Below are 14643 nucleotides of genomic sequence, written 5' to 3'. Positions count from 1 at the left end.
AAAAAAATTAATTCAATTTTGCAGGACTTATGTTCCCTTTTTTTTTCAGGTAAAATTTTAGATTCCATGGCGCCTCAACAATTATCCTGCTTGGCAGCTTTAGGTGGCTATCCAACAACAAGCAACACTTTACAACTCATACAACAACAGGCAGCACATGTGGAAGCCATTCATCAAGCCCGACTAGCTCATCAGTTTTCTAAAGAACCTTCTAATCATTTTGTAGAAAATCCTTGGCCTCCCACATCTGAACAAAATAATATTTCAGCTGTATCTCATCAAATACAAAGCTCCAATGTAAATATGTTTGAATCCCTTCGGGCCAAAATGTTGAATAATGTTCCCAGATTGACATCCATGCCTTCAAATAGTGTTATCCCTAACCCACAGGTAAATAATTTTCTTTATTTTTATATTATTGGTAAAAATGCAAATTAGGAGTGGCCAAGGACCTGTAGCCACTAGGTTGTTGCCATAGTCCAGCAGCAACTATCATAACATGAATTTAGACTAATAATTTAATAAAGACTAATTTTTATTACAGACCTTTGATCATTTTCTCAATGTACTTTTTCATTTCAAATAAACACGCACATTGCACAATGATTAAAATAAAAAGTACCTATATTTCTAGATACAAAATTTATTTCATTCATCGCTGTAAATGTTAAAACAATTTTTAAAAAAAGAAAAAGTAAGCATTTCATCCTGAACAAAACTGAAATTTTCATTGGTATATCAACTCATCTATGGTTGAACTTTTTGTGACAATCACAGGCATTTGATGTAACCATTAATGTAAAAGTACCCTCTCAACCCATGTGCAATGAAACACATCCAAACTTACATTTTTGTGCCGGGTGGGGTGTGGGCCTGGCTCCTGGGGTAGGCGACCTAGTCCACCGCCTAGGGTGACTAGATTTTAGGTGCATCAAATTTCGTAATGGCAAAATGTAAAGAGGCTAAAAAACAAAAACACTGAAATTTTTCTATTAAGTTTTTTTTTTTTTTTTGGCTGCTCAAATTGCAGCAATACGTCGAGTATGCTCAGTGATTAAATCTATATATATATATACGAGGGCGAGTCAAATGAAAGTGAGTCAACCCCCCCCCCCTCCTTCCCCCTGTGCAAGAATGGTTAGGTCCATTATCTGCAACTCATGCTCTTAGCACAAAGACATCCTTCATTTACGAAAATGTGAAGTTAAAGTTCTTTAAGGCTCTCATATTCTGGACTGAAGACAGTAGCATGACACAAGGGATGCTTCAAAAGAGAAACTGCTTCAGGTCTGATATTTAAGAGCTGAAGCAGTTTCCGAACAAGAAATTAGTCCCCTCATGATTGTCGTGTACGGTGAACATTCTCATTGCCCACTGTGAGTTGGAGCAAACGTGAAAGTTGCGAAGACGATCCAAGATGGAACCAAAGCCACCTTGCAATCCCTTCTGACACGATTGAACAGATGGATGAGCTGATTAGACATGAACAAAGTTCAAGTGGAAAACGCTGCAACATCCACCATACAGCCCAGATTTGTTGCCATGCAACTTTCACATTTTCAGGAAACTGAAAAAACATCTCAAGGATACCCGATTTGTGTCAGATAACACGTGAAGGAGTCGGTTACAGACTATATAAATCAGCAGCCTAAGGAGTTTTATGATACTGGAATCACACGACTTGTTTCTCAATGGGACAAATGTCTCACTGTTCATTGCGACTACTTTTAAAGATGGAAAAACTACTAGAGCTAGCCCTGGTGGGATGGGAGTGGGGGAATACCCAATTAACAAACTCCAAATTAATGAGATCAATAATTATTGTAAATAAAAACACAAATCTTGAACAAAACTCTAAATTGCTATTTCAAGGCTACAAGGTAACCACTTAATTGCTGTAAGAATGCTCTGAAACAACCAGCAGAAAAGTTATATTAGTCCACTAAACTTTCATTCATTGATTTGCTGTTGTGTGTGTGTTGACCACCCGTGTCCTGATGAAGGGCCTTGAAATAGTTTTTTGAGATGTATTATTTGTTATTTTTGTGCTTCATTTTGATTAATTACTTGTTTTTTTCACATTATGCCATAAATAATTTTTGATCATTTTTCATGCTAAACTGCAAATACTGCCGAAGAATAAAATACCAGCATATACTCTCTTACTTACTTCAAATGAGATGAGACATGAAACATACTGTCAAAAGCAATATAAGTTATGCAAATAAAAATCGTCAGTTTGAAGGAAAAACACACTGAGTGCACTTTGATTAATTTCTGGAAATGTGGAAAACATTTAAAACATAGTTATTAAAAAAAACTATGGGTGATTTTTTATTGCAATATTTTTTTTCTTGATGATTCAAGTTATGTTTTATGTCTGCATTATTGTAATTTTGGATTAATCATCCCAACTTTTAGTAACCAAATGTGCTAACACCTCAAAATCGACTTAAAATTATGCACTTAATGAGTTTTTCCTCTAAATCGACCAAATACAAATGTGACAACCAGCAACAGGCTTTGGGCCCAGCTAGGCTGGTCCTAGTCAGTTTATTAGTCCCCAATGAAGATCAATGGTCCTCTTAAAGCTATCCACCCCCTTGCTCAGTACTCCCTCTTCCGGTAAGCTGTTCCAAGTGCCCACAACCCAACTAAAGTAGTAAAATTTCCTAATTTCCTCCTTAGCCTGAGATTTTAATAGCTTAAAACAATGACCCCTCGTCCTGCTGTCCTTGCAAAAATTTAACACATTATCATCTTTTTTATTTTGATAAATTTGAGCAACTGAATCATGCCTCTCTGACTCTTGCTCCAGGCTATACATATTGAGCCTTTTAAGTCTGGTATCATAATCTAAATCTGAAACTCCCCTTACTAGTCTAGTTGTCCTTCTTTGAACCCTTTCCAATACAGAAATATCTTTCCTGAGATAAGGAAACCAAAACTGAACAGCATACTCCCAGGCCCGTCACTAGGTATCTGAGTGTCTGCGTGCAAGGCGAACTATTGTGCTCCCTCTCAGTGGTGGCTCGTCACCATGGGCCAGGCCCACCCGACAAAATAGTGCATAATTAGATTATTTAAAAATGTCTTTTGTGTTTCAGTGTTAAATAAAATCAGGGCATGAAACTGATTTTAAATTTCTAGCACTCTGCTAATCGCTAATATAAGAAAAAAGTGTTCCTTTTCCATCAAATAGCGACAGGCTTCAAGAATGATTCTTTAGGCCATTTTAATGGCGACTCGCAACTTAACCAACTGCGAGCATTAAATCAAAGTAACGAAAGCGGCAAGCAACATCACCATGGGGGCCAAGGGCCGGCTCCCTTCCTGCCCCCTCGAGAAATATCTTCATCCAATAGCAATAGTAGAAGCAATGGGAGAAATATGTCTCGTCTCGGGTCGCTTATATACAAAGTTTCAGTGAGGCGATGGGCAGAATTTTCGGAGCCCACCCCTGGGGAAAAGAAAAGTTCTCTCATCGCTTTCTCTTTTTCTCTCTCTCTCTTTTGATTTAATCATTTTTTTTCCTTTTCTGTAATCTTAAACGGCTGTTACTATGAGGTGCTGGGGTTTACAATATTTTGGGTTCTCACTCATTTCATTGCATGGGATGCCCATTTTACTTTGTTTATTTTTCTTTATGGAACTTGGAGCGCATTCTCGAAATTTCTGAATGGACATTTTATTTTCGAAAAGGCGTTTGCTATTTTTAAAGTTTTAGTTTGAATTTAGGTTCAGTTGGTTTTCAGTGTTGTGCTAATATAATAAGACTTTAAATTTTTGAATTAAAAGCTGCACCTAAAATAATCTTCATTGGGTGAATTTTTTTCAATTTTCTTATAAGCTATGATATTTGGTTAAAGTAATAAATTTTGATCATGTTGGCCTTATTGTCATGCCTTATCTACACTAGAGTATTATAATGCTGAGCAAACCTAAATTATTACACAATGAAAATTAAAAGTAATTTAAATTTCTTATAAAAAGAATTTATTGGTAATTAAGTAAACTGTTTCTAGAAAAATTAGTTACCAGTTTCGTAGTTTGATAAATATCAAGGCAGTGAGAAGCAAAGGATGTAAGTGGCAAAATTAAAAATTTTTAGATAACCAGTACAAATGGTAGGTGAACCTCTCCTCTGTCTTAGGGCAAGACATAGCACTAGTAGCCCTGGTAGGTGCTGTTCTACAGCATGATTTCGAAAAAAAAATCTATGAATACCTACATAGGAAGTTATATTTAAAGGCGTTTCACTCAAAACTTGAAAATGTCCACTTACATCCGTTTGCTTCTCACTACCTCATATAATAACGAAACATGTTAAAGTGAAAGTTAATGCTGCTGCATGATCCCAGTCACAATCTAATTTTTGCTATTCTGTATGGGAAAAGGAGGGGGGGGTCCTATTGGTCTTCATTGCCTTATTATTTGACACGCCCACCTTAGTTCTCTTCCTTTTATCTGTTTTCCTTTTTCTTGTGAAAACTTTATACAATCGTCATAGGCAACCCGACCTTTTGGGATGAGAGGAGAGTGGTTGAGTTCTCAATTATTCACAAAATGAAACTCCGAAATTTACCAAATGATATAAATAAAGCATGCACACATACTAAAACATAATTAGAAGATACATTAGGCCTGAAAAACTGTATGAACTCCAAATTTGCCAAACAAAGAAACTTTTGGGAGGCCACAATGACCTCTATCAGGGCGCCCCTGATAACAACGGGCCCACCCACCAAATTAAGCCACGAGCCGCCACTGCTCCCTCTCTTTATATAGCTGGTTCATCAAAAAAAAGGGGGTGCTAGGGGGTTGCCCGTAAAACTACTTTTTTTGGGGTGGGGGGCATAGAGCTGTATTACTGGCTCGTCTTATACTGTCCATGGTTTTGGAGGGTGAATGACCTCCTGTATCCGCCCCTGGCTTGTTAACGTTTGCTTTTTTTCGGGTATTAGGGAAGGGTAATTAATTGGCGCAGGGGTGCCAGAGCATTTTTTAAGGAATTTTCACTAGGCAACACAAGTTTAACATCCTTCCCAATAATTTTCTCTTTTCTTAACAAACGTGCGTATAATCGTCGCCTCAAAGCAGCGGCAGGGTATCTAGTGTTGTTCCTGTAGTTAGATGTCTAACTTGCTCTGAGGCAACTATATAGTTTATATATGTAGAAAGAGAGAGAGATCTGTCGCGAAATCAAAAAAGTAGGAGGTGTAAGGAACTGGCGGCCCCTTAATTATTTCAAGTGAGCGTATCCTAAATACAGAGAAAGATAACAGTTTCAGCTTTTGGTTTACGAGGAAGCCATTAATAGATCTAAATATTGGCTATATATGAAACTCACACATTGAAAGTGCAGTGTTAACTCCGAAAGAAGGGAGGTCCAGAAGTTTTTCCCCTGGAAAATTTTCAAATTTGTAGTCTTAAAACCGCATTTTAGAGGAGCTTTGGTGATGTTAAGGAAGGAGAGTTTCGGTGGCGCTCCTCGGTCTTATTTTCGAAATTGTAGCTTGAAGAATGCAGTTTTAGACGATCTCTGATGATGATAGAGAGGGAGTAAAGATCTGAGGGCGCATCTAGAAAAATTTCCTAACTTGTTATCTTAAAAACGCATTCTAACTGTCATTCATATTATTAAGGGCCTGTTTCTCAAAATTGAAACCTTAAAAGTGCAGATATTATTTCCAATTATGTTAAGAAGAAGGAGTTTTGGGGTATCTCTGTCCAATTTTTCTGCAATTGTGTAGAGCTAAAAACGCAGTTTTTAAAACGATATTTTCGTGATGTTACGCGGAGAGATTCAAGAGCATAAACCAGGAAATTTTTCTAATTTGCATTCTTAAAAATTTATTTTAATTATCTTTAGCAGTGGTAGGGGAGAAGAGGTTTTGAGCACTCTCTTGGAAATTGTTTGAAAATGTAGTTCTGAAAATGCTGCTTTATATGATCTTTGGTGATCTTAAGGGAAAGAGAGAATATTACAGGCCCATCCCAGGAAGTTTTTCAAATTTGTAGACTGAAAACGGCATTCTAGGCTATTTTTGGTAAGGTTAGGGACTACAGAGATTCTGGGGTCTACTCCCAAATTTTTTCAAAATTGAACTCTTAAAATTACGAATGTAGGCAATCCATGATTTATAAGTAACTTATAGAGGACCGGCAATTTTTCGAAATTGGATCTCCAAAAGTGTAGTTCTTGAAGACTTTCAATGATGTTAGCCCCCCCCCCCCCCCCAAATGCTACATACTTAAGTAATAACACATTTTGATATTTATGTTATTGCAACGGGACCTAGTTAGGTGAAGTCTTGCAAATCTGCTTTATAGATTATTGTATGCATAAGTATCAATAACATAAAAAAAAGGTGATATATGTGATAAAAATACGGAATAACGTAAGTTTTTGTTAAATTTTGCCTAGCAGTATAAAAATATCTCAAGTATCTATTATTGCTTGCACATAGAGAATGGAAGGCTTGCTTAACTTCATATATAAACTGTCAAATTCTGTGTTTATCATATTATAGTTTGGAAAAACTAAGAAGCTTCATAACTCAAAACAAGCATTAGAGAAAAAAGTCTACCAGCCAAACTGGAATAAAAGCAATGGATCAAAATTGAATCAAAAGTAAAATGAAATTATTTCACTTGTTGTGCTACATGAGAAAATAATTTCCTTATAGGTGATGTTGCCTCAAAATGTAGCTACTATATTTACCATTGCTGCTCTTGGCTCAAAATTTCCTTCTCAACAGCTTACTTCGGATCATATGCCGGCACTTCCGAGTAGTTCAATGTCTTCAGATTCAACACATTTCTCAACATCTGGTATAGGATCCGTAACATCCACTCCATCTCCTGTTGTGTCTTCATCTCATCATAATAGTAAGTTGTATGTAATATAATATAATAGGGGAAGGTGGGGCACCTTAGGACATTTTTTAGATAATGACTTATAGAAATTTTATTTTCAAACCAATTTTCACCAAACTTAGTTCAACATGCAATTTAAACATTTTTGCTTCAATAAAAATTTATTTTACTCCATTATTTCATCAAATTAAATTTTCATAAAAAAATTAAAAAGTCATTACAACGTCCTAACCTGCCCCACTAAGTGAGGCACCTTGGGACACCAGCAATAATCCTAATAATTGTCAACTTCAATAATTGAAATCTTATTACTAATAACATTTTCTGCTGCTAATAACAACAGATGTATCAACAGCAGGGAACTTCCTGTTTCCGTTTCTAGATCTCACCATTTCATTTAATTTAATATTTCAATACTTTATCTAGGAAGAAAAATAAAATTTCTGTAGAACAACAGCTATTTTTAGTTGATTTAAACTCATCAGATTTATTAAGTACAATGAAATTGGCTTTTTCTGTACTGTACATTGGTGGAGCAGCTTGGGACAGTATCCCAACCTGCCCCACTTAAGATTGTTATTATACATCAAATTTTTAAAAGTTAAATTTTGCAGCACAGTACATTTTTTAACCTTAAAATTATTATGAAAGACATGTTTTGATTCCCACATGCTATGATTGAAACCATTTCATTTCCTACTGAAACTTTTTAATAATGAAACCAAACATCAATGCAACTCCAAACCTTTCGAAACAAAGAAAATTAGATCCGTCTTTTCCTGTTCATGAGAGAAATTCCAAAGTACACTGAAGAGTAGATCTTGCTGTCATTGATGATGTCCTAAGATAACTAATTTCTGTATTTAAAATTACAGCTGAAATTTATGGTGTCCCAAGGTGGGCCATGTCCCAAGGTGCTCTACCTTCCCCTACATATATATTCACTTACTGCATTACCGCTAGAGTGCTGCACTGCAATTTCCGAAATATGTTTAAAATCCTATTCAACAAAAATCTATTTTCATGCAGCTCCCATAAAACTCCCATTTCGCGTTTTGGTCTAGGTTGGAAACTCGCCTGGATTTTCTCCCCTAGTGATGATATATAATGTATATACAGTGCTGGTAAAGAAAATTGCATCACATCATTTAACATTTGCACACTTACCCCTTCGCATACTAGCCCCGGTCTCCCCTATCGTGTTTTGCTGAAGAAAAGCCTCTCATAACCATGAGAAAAACCTTTCACTGTTCGTACTATAAATTTCACCTAATGTCACAATGGATATTTATGGTTGAAAATTTTATTTTCATGGTTATCTGTGATTTTGTTTTAGCTAACCAGAATACGCAGTAAGCACAGAGCTTTCTCATTTGTGGTGACCATGTCCTTTTCTCAGCTCTACTGGCTAGTAATATTTGCTCTATCTACTTCAGACAATCAAACACCAGAAAAACCCAAAAATTTAACGAGCAACCAAACTTTTATCAACCTCGCTTTAAATGAGCAAACCTTGTTCAAAATGAGCAATATTTTTGTAATTCATAAAATTCTTATCAACTTCCTGCTCAGCTTATTCCTTCTTGGAAAAATTCCTTTAAAATTCTGAAAACAACCGAAAGTTAGTGATTACTGATGAGATGAGTCATAAACCCAGAGAGCAAGTTATGACCCCTCCGTTTTTTTCTTCATTTGAGGGGTGATGGGCAAGGAAGCATTTGAAAATTATATTTTTTGTGTGTGTGATGTCAGTTTTATCACTTAGTATCTCAATTTCAAGTTAATAAAGATGAAAAAAAATTGTGAAGCCGACAAATATGAAGAATTTGAAGCAGAACAACCCTCAACATATAGTCAAAGGCTTTTCTTTGCATATGCAGAAAAGCTTTTTTCAGAGACTAGGGTGCAACTTATGATGTTTTTTAAGTTTTCAGGCCGTGAGTATTCTTTGAAAACAATAACATGAGAAAGGGACAATAACACAGTTCAAAGCAAATTAACAAACTTCTTTGGTCAGAAAAAAAAGTAAGTGTATGAGTGAATGTTTTGATTTTTTCTCTGAACTACTTTTTTTTATGAGCACCGGTTATAATGAGCAAATATAAATATCAAGGTCTTTGAGCAAATATAAATATCAAGGTCATTTTGCTCTCATTATAAACAAGTTCGACTGTACCACATACCTCAAAAATATTATGACATTTTTTTTCCCGCACAGCAGATCATCAAGAATAGAAAAATAGTTTTTAAAAAATAATTTTGCTAAAAACTTCAAAGAACAGCATTTGGCCAAGATCAAAAAATTGTCCAAAAATTTCAAATTTTTTAGGTGCTTTTTGCTTGCCCAATTGCACCTTTTTCGCACTACCCTTCATCGAAGTTAGAAAAAAAAAATCAGCCCACCCTTATGTATATGTATAAATTGCTTGTTGTATTATTAATGATATTTGGAAAAAAAATACAAAACAATTTATTCACATACTTTTCACTCTGTGTTTCAAACATAATAGTCTGATGTTTATTTACTATTTTCTCCCCTTAATTATTGTATAGGTTCTATATCAACATCATACAAAGTTGAACAGCAACAAAAGCTAGGTCCTATTGATTACACACGATATGTAAAAAGGTTTTCTAGTGCTACAGAATGTGGAAGTAATTATTGTAAAGACCTGAATTACCGAGAACATTTTCACTGTCTGGACTGTAATTCTCGAGTAAGTAAATGAAATATGTAAGTCCTTCTCATTTATTCTAACAGTTTTTTTAAAAAAGTAATTTTTTTAGTACTTAACTTTAAAAAAATCTAAAATAAATTATGTTTTGTCAAAAGAGTGATATTAAGAGCATGTAATAAGCATTTTACACACCAGCAATGTCTTAATATCCTTTTCATCATTATCATTAAGGTACTTATTTGTATTTTTTGAGTGTATATGTGTGTGTGATTTTTATTTTCTGATATTTTTATTTATTTTCGGAAATTAAAAAAAGTCATAATAATGCAGCTTGTTTAGAAATGAGTAACTCTGAATGTGAAAAGAAGTTTTTGAGAGATATTCTAAATTTATAAAGGGTTGTAAACTTCTTTTTTTTTTTTCATTTACAATTTTTCATTGAATAACTTATTTTTAACTGTGGCAAATTTTCAAATTTTTGTTTCATGCTTTTCTCATACATGTAGAAATGCAATAATAATAATAAATAAATTTAAAATTAAAAGTAAATAAATAAATAAATCATTTAAGTTCTTAAGAAACCACATAAACAAAATTACGTATAAATGCAAAAAAGGAAAACATTTAAGTTTTTATGAAACTATATTAAGAAATTGAATGTAAATCCAAAAAGGAAGTTGAAAGGAAGAAAATTACTAAAATTCAATCAATGCTGTACAATTGCAAAAAAATGCATGGTCATGCAAAGAATTTCAAGTTTGCATGTTTATTGAATTTCAGGATTAAAATATATTAGCAAAATTTTGAGTCGTTCGATTTTTTTAACTATTTTTCCTTTGAAATTTTAGGTATTTGTAAAGAAGGAAGAAATGATCAGACACTTTAAGTGGCACAAAAAAAGAGATGACTCTTTACAGCATGGCTTCATGCGGTATAGTCCAATGGATGATTGCTCGGACAGATTTAGAAGCTGTACCCATAATGGAAAGCAAACTCATTATCATTGCTTAAAAGTAAGTGAGCAATTTTTCAAATTTCAAAAGATTATGACTCCCAGTTTTTTCATTTTCTTTTTTCTTTCTTTTTTTTAAAATTCAGCAATATCCTGATATTTTCTGTCTGTATTAAAGGTAGCATTTTAAAATGAGTTCCTCGGAGCCCTAGGGTTTTTCAAAACATTGTTAACTGCTGCATGGGATATCACAAGTTGTGATTTTACTAGATTTCTCTCAAGTAACGTATAAAACTACAGTGAACTCCGGATTATCCTCAGAATACAGTGACCACAAATAAGTGAATATTGTGGAGTATCTGCATAACAAATCAACATGTTACTAGCATATGCAATACCTTAAAAAAATCAATGATTGCTTACATAAAAATTATAGCTAAAAATAATAACAGTGTATGTAAAAGCTAAAAAAAGGATTGTTCATTACTGTGAACAGATTTCAAACATACCCATAAAAAAATATTCGAATAAATTTACTGAAACAGATCCAGCTAGGTAACATCAAAAATGCATAGGGGAAGGGAGGGCAGTTTATTTCAAACAAATCTAGTCTGGTCACTCGTTTAGTTGCATAAGTAGTTTAGATGTAAGATTTAGTTAAAATGAGGTTGGAGAAAAAAATAGGAATGCCGAAAAATACATTTTTTATTTGTTAAGAGAAAATAGGTACATTTATCTACATTCAGGCAATCATTGACAAAAAAAAACTTTAAATTTTTTTCAAAAGTTTGAAAGACTGCAGATAATCTACGCCATGGATAAGCCACCTGCAGATGATCGGAAGTTTATTATATTGGTAAATTAAACTGGGATTAACAACGCGGTATCTTATTTTTAATTCCATATACCATTGATTTTGTGGACCAGAAATTTGCAAATACTCACGATTTTACTAGCAGCTTGCTAATTCCAAAATTTCTTTTATTGAAATCATGCTATTCTATTTTTTGTACACATTACTATTTTATTGCTACAGTGGAACCATCATTTTATGCTGACCGCTTCATACGTTTTCTTGCCTCCAACGTCCTTTTCTACTTGCTGAAAAAGGCTATACTGATAATGTTATAACATTCCAAATTTTATGTTACCTTTTTTCACAAAGACCTCTTAATGTGTTTTTCTACAAGCTGATCAAAATAATTTTTCATGAACAAGACTCACACAAACTTTTTTTTTTAAGATTTCTTTTTTTCCCCACAAGATAATTTTTTTATAGCTGCTCTGGCATTTTTTATGTTCTATCTATTGGTCCTTTGTCTGTGAGAGGGATATTCTCTGATTGTCCAATCTTCCTTTATGACAATTGAGAACTAGAGCTGCAACACTCTTCTTGAAAGTTTTCCTGAAGTTAGTGGCGATTGTATCATCTTATCACATAACGAAACTCTTCAATATCAGATTTACTACCCGCTTTTGACGATAAGGATAAAGAAAAAGGTGAAATAATCGAGGGTGTTCAAACAGTTGATCCAGCATTCTAAGTGTGAAAACTGTAAAACTATTTGTATTCAGTAAATGCCAACTACAAAGCAAGTTTGCAAAAAAATGTTGGTACAAATTGAGCCCTAAATGAAATTGTGTCTAAAAACAGAAAGAAAAGTAAAGAGAGAGATTACATTTTTCCCACTACTTCATTGGATGCGAGTCAAGTTTTAGATAATTTGCTTAGATTTTTAACTCAACCCAAATTTTACATTTTTATCATTGGTCAGACAGGAAAAGTTAAATCATTGTTTCACTGTATTAATTAGAAAAAAAATAAATAAAATCCAACTGTGTTTATAGAAATATGGGTTCTTCAAAACTTTGTCTAAAAGATTCCATAAGTTTGAAATGTTGAGAAATACTGATCATTACAACAGATAGAAATCTGAATGTGCTATCAACCAAACTAATTTTGTAATCTATTTACAATATTAGCCTGGCTGATTCAAGTTTTTTCTTCTAGTTTTTTTTTTTTTTTTCTTAAATTTGATTGTTGAATACCTGAAATTCACTGTAAGTTTTATAAATTTTTAAAAGTGATTCCTAAAATGTAAAATTTCTCATTTGATTGCTAACTTGACATAACTTCCATTGTAAAATGTTTTAAGATGATACATTAAAAATTTTTGAAGATGTTTCTGGTTTTAATGTGTTAAAACCAGAAACATTTTTATGTTTTGTTCTTCTCGTTTTTGTACGACGCAGTTTTACCTTGTAAGTGTGGATGTTCAGTTATGGAAGTGATATGTTTTGTCACTTTATATTATAGGTGTCACTAAGTATTATAGGTGCCTTGCTTTAACCCAAGAATTTTCAGAATACTAATCAAAACATGCTATATAAATAAGTATTTTTTTAAAATTAAGATTGTATATTGCTTTAACTCTGCTGTGGTTGGCATATACTCCCTTTTATACACTTGGTAGTTGAAAACTAATGAGTTAAATGATTCTTTGCCATTTCATGACAAATAAAACTCATGAAAGCTAAATTATTGAGGAAAAGAAAATTTGCATCTCTGATAATAAATATTATCATACGGTCTACTATTTTATTGATGATGATAAATTAATAATTAATCATACAATGTGCTTTGTAGTGTACAGCACAACCTTGTTTATCTGAACTAACTGGGACCAAAGGCAATCTAGATAACTGAAAATCTATATAATCCTGAGTAATATGAGTAATAAGTAAAACACAATCGTAAATACGCAGACTGATCTTTTACTTCAGCGAAATATGTTGCTTTGCAACAAAACTGCAGTGGTGGTAAAAAAATTGCATCACCCGCGAAATCCAAATATTTTTGACATTTATAAGTAATTATGAAATATTTAACGGTTCTTGCGTCATATAACACAAATTGGCATCGGTACATGACGCAAGATTTTGAGTAAGATTGTGTATTTCATGTATTTCTGCTTTAGCCCTGGCTAAAGGGCGGTAATTTACTGAACAATACAGTAATTGTACATTTAATCCTAATAAAGTGTGAATATTTGGCACATTTATAGCCCCATTCTTGCTACCGTAATTTAAATAAACTTAACAAAATTTTTCCCTATATACCGGATAAAGGGGATCCAGACAAACGGTTGTACTGTATTTCTCAGTTGCCTAAGACATATTTATGCACTGATACTGCTCGAAAATTATTTCTTACTACTGTTTTGTTAAGAAAATGAATAATAAATATCAAGTTTGTGGTGTGTTTTTGGCTTAAATATTGTTTTAAGTAATTTTTGTTTGATATTATTTCAACATCTGTAAAGCGCTGTGTTATCTCAAGTTCATAAATGTTGCTAAAAATTGTTTTTCTGTGTAGGAAAGTTGTGACAAAGTTTATATAAGTACATCAGATGTTCAGATGCATGCAAATTATCACAGAAAAGATACAGCTATCATTCAAGAAGGTTTCAGGCGCTTCCGTGCCACAGAAAACTGTGCCACTGTATCGTGTTTATTCTTTGGCCAAAGAACTACTCATTTTCATTGTAGGAGATCAGGATGCAGCTTCACATTCAAAAATAAAGCAGATATGGGTAAAGTTTTATTCCTTTTTTTTTTTTTTTGCATTCTTTTTTTTTTCCCGAAGATAATTTTTCTAACTTTGTTATAAATTTTCTAGAGAAACATAAAACTTATCATATCAAAGATGAGCAGCTTAATAAAGATGGTTTTAAGAAATTCATGAAGCATGAGCACTGTACTTTTGAAAACTGCCGTTTTTCTCGTGTCTGCAATCATATCCATTGCATACGACCAGGTAATATTTTAGTAGCATAAAAAATAAAATGATGATAATTAGCGAAATGCTTTGGTACACTCATGTTTTTTTTTACATTTGTAGGTTGCACATATGTTCTGCACTCTAGTGGACAACTTTATTCTCATAAAAGAAAACATGAAAGGAAAGATACAGAACTTGCCTACAGAAAATTTAAATTAGCCCAAAGCATGATGAAAACATTATCAGAGACTGGTAGCATCCCACAGTCATTTTTCCCGGAGCCGGTAAATAATATTTTCTTTTCTTCCTTAACCCATTTGGGACGGCAGGTCATGGAAGATAGTGCTCTCTCA

General features: G+C 33.4%; 1 protein-coding gene across 1 annotated transcript in view; it reads left to right on the top strand.

Annotated features, from left to right (window-relative positions):
• LOC129231725 (uncharacterized) overlaps positions 1–14643 on the top strand; it is a 205633-nt gene that overhangs the window by 167689 nt on the left and 23301 nt on the right. Inside the window, exons 3-9 of the mRNA XM_054866088.1 lie at positions 50–390; positions 6690–6891; positions 9433–9596; positions 10406–10570; positions 13886–14102; positions 14189–14326; positions 14411–14574. Of these exons, the coding sequence (XP_054722063.1) occupies positions 50–390; positions 6690–6891; positions 9433–9596; positions 10406–10570; positions 13886–14102; positions 14189–14326; positions 14411–14574 (1391 nt within the window). The remainder of the gene's footprint in view (positions 1–49; positions 391–6689; positions 6892–9432; positions 9597–10405; positions 10571–13885; positions 14103–14188; positions 14327–14410; positions 14575–14643) is intronic.

The sequence above is a fragment of the Uloborus diversus genome, chromosome 10 (genome assembly GCF_026930045.1).
Source record: "Uloborus diversus isolate 005 chromosome 10, Udiv.v.3.1, whole genome shotgun sequence".
Classification (NCBI taxonomy): domain Eukaryota; kingdom Metazoa; phylum Arthropoda; class Arachnida; order Araneae; family Uloboridae; genus Uloborus; species Uloborus diversus.
This window is presented reverse-complemented; position numbering and strand designations above follow the sequence as displayed.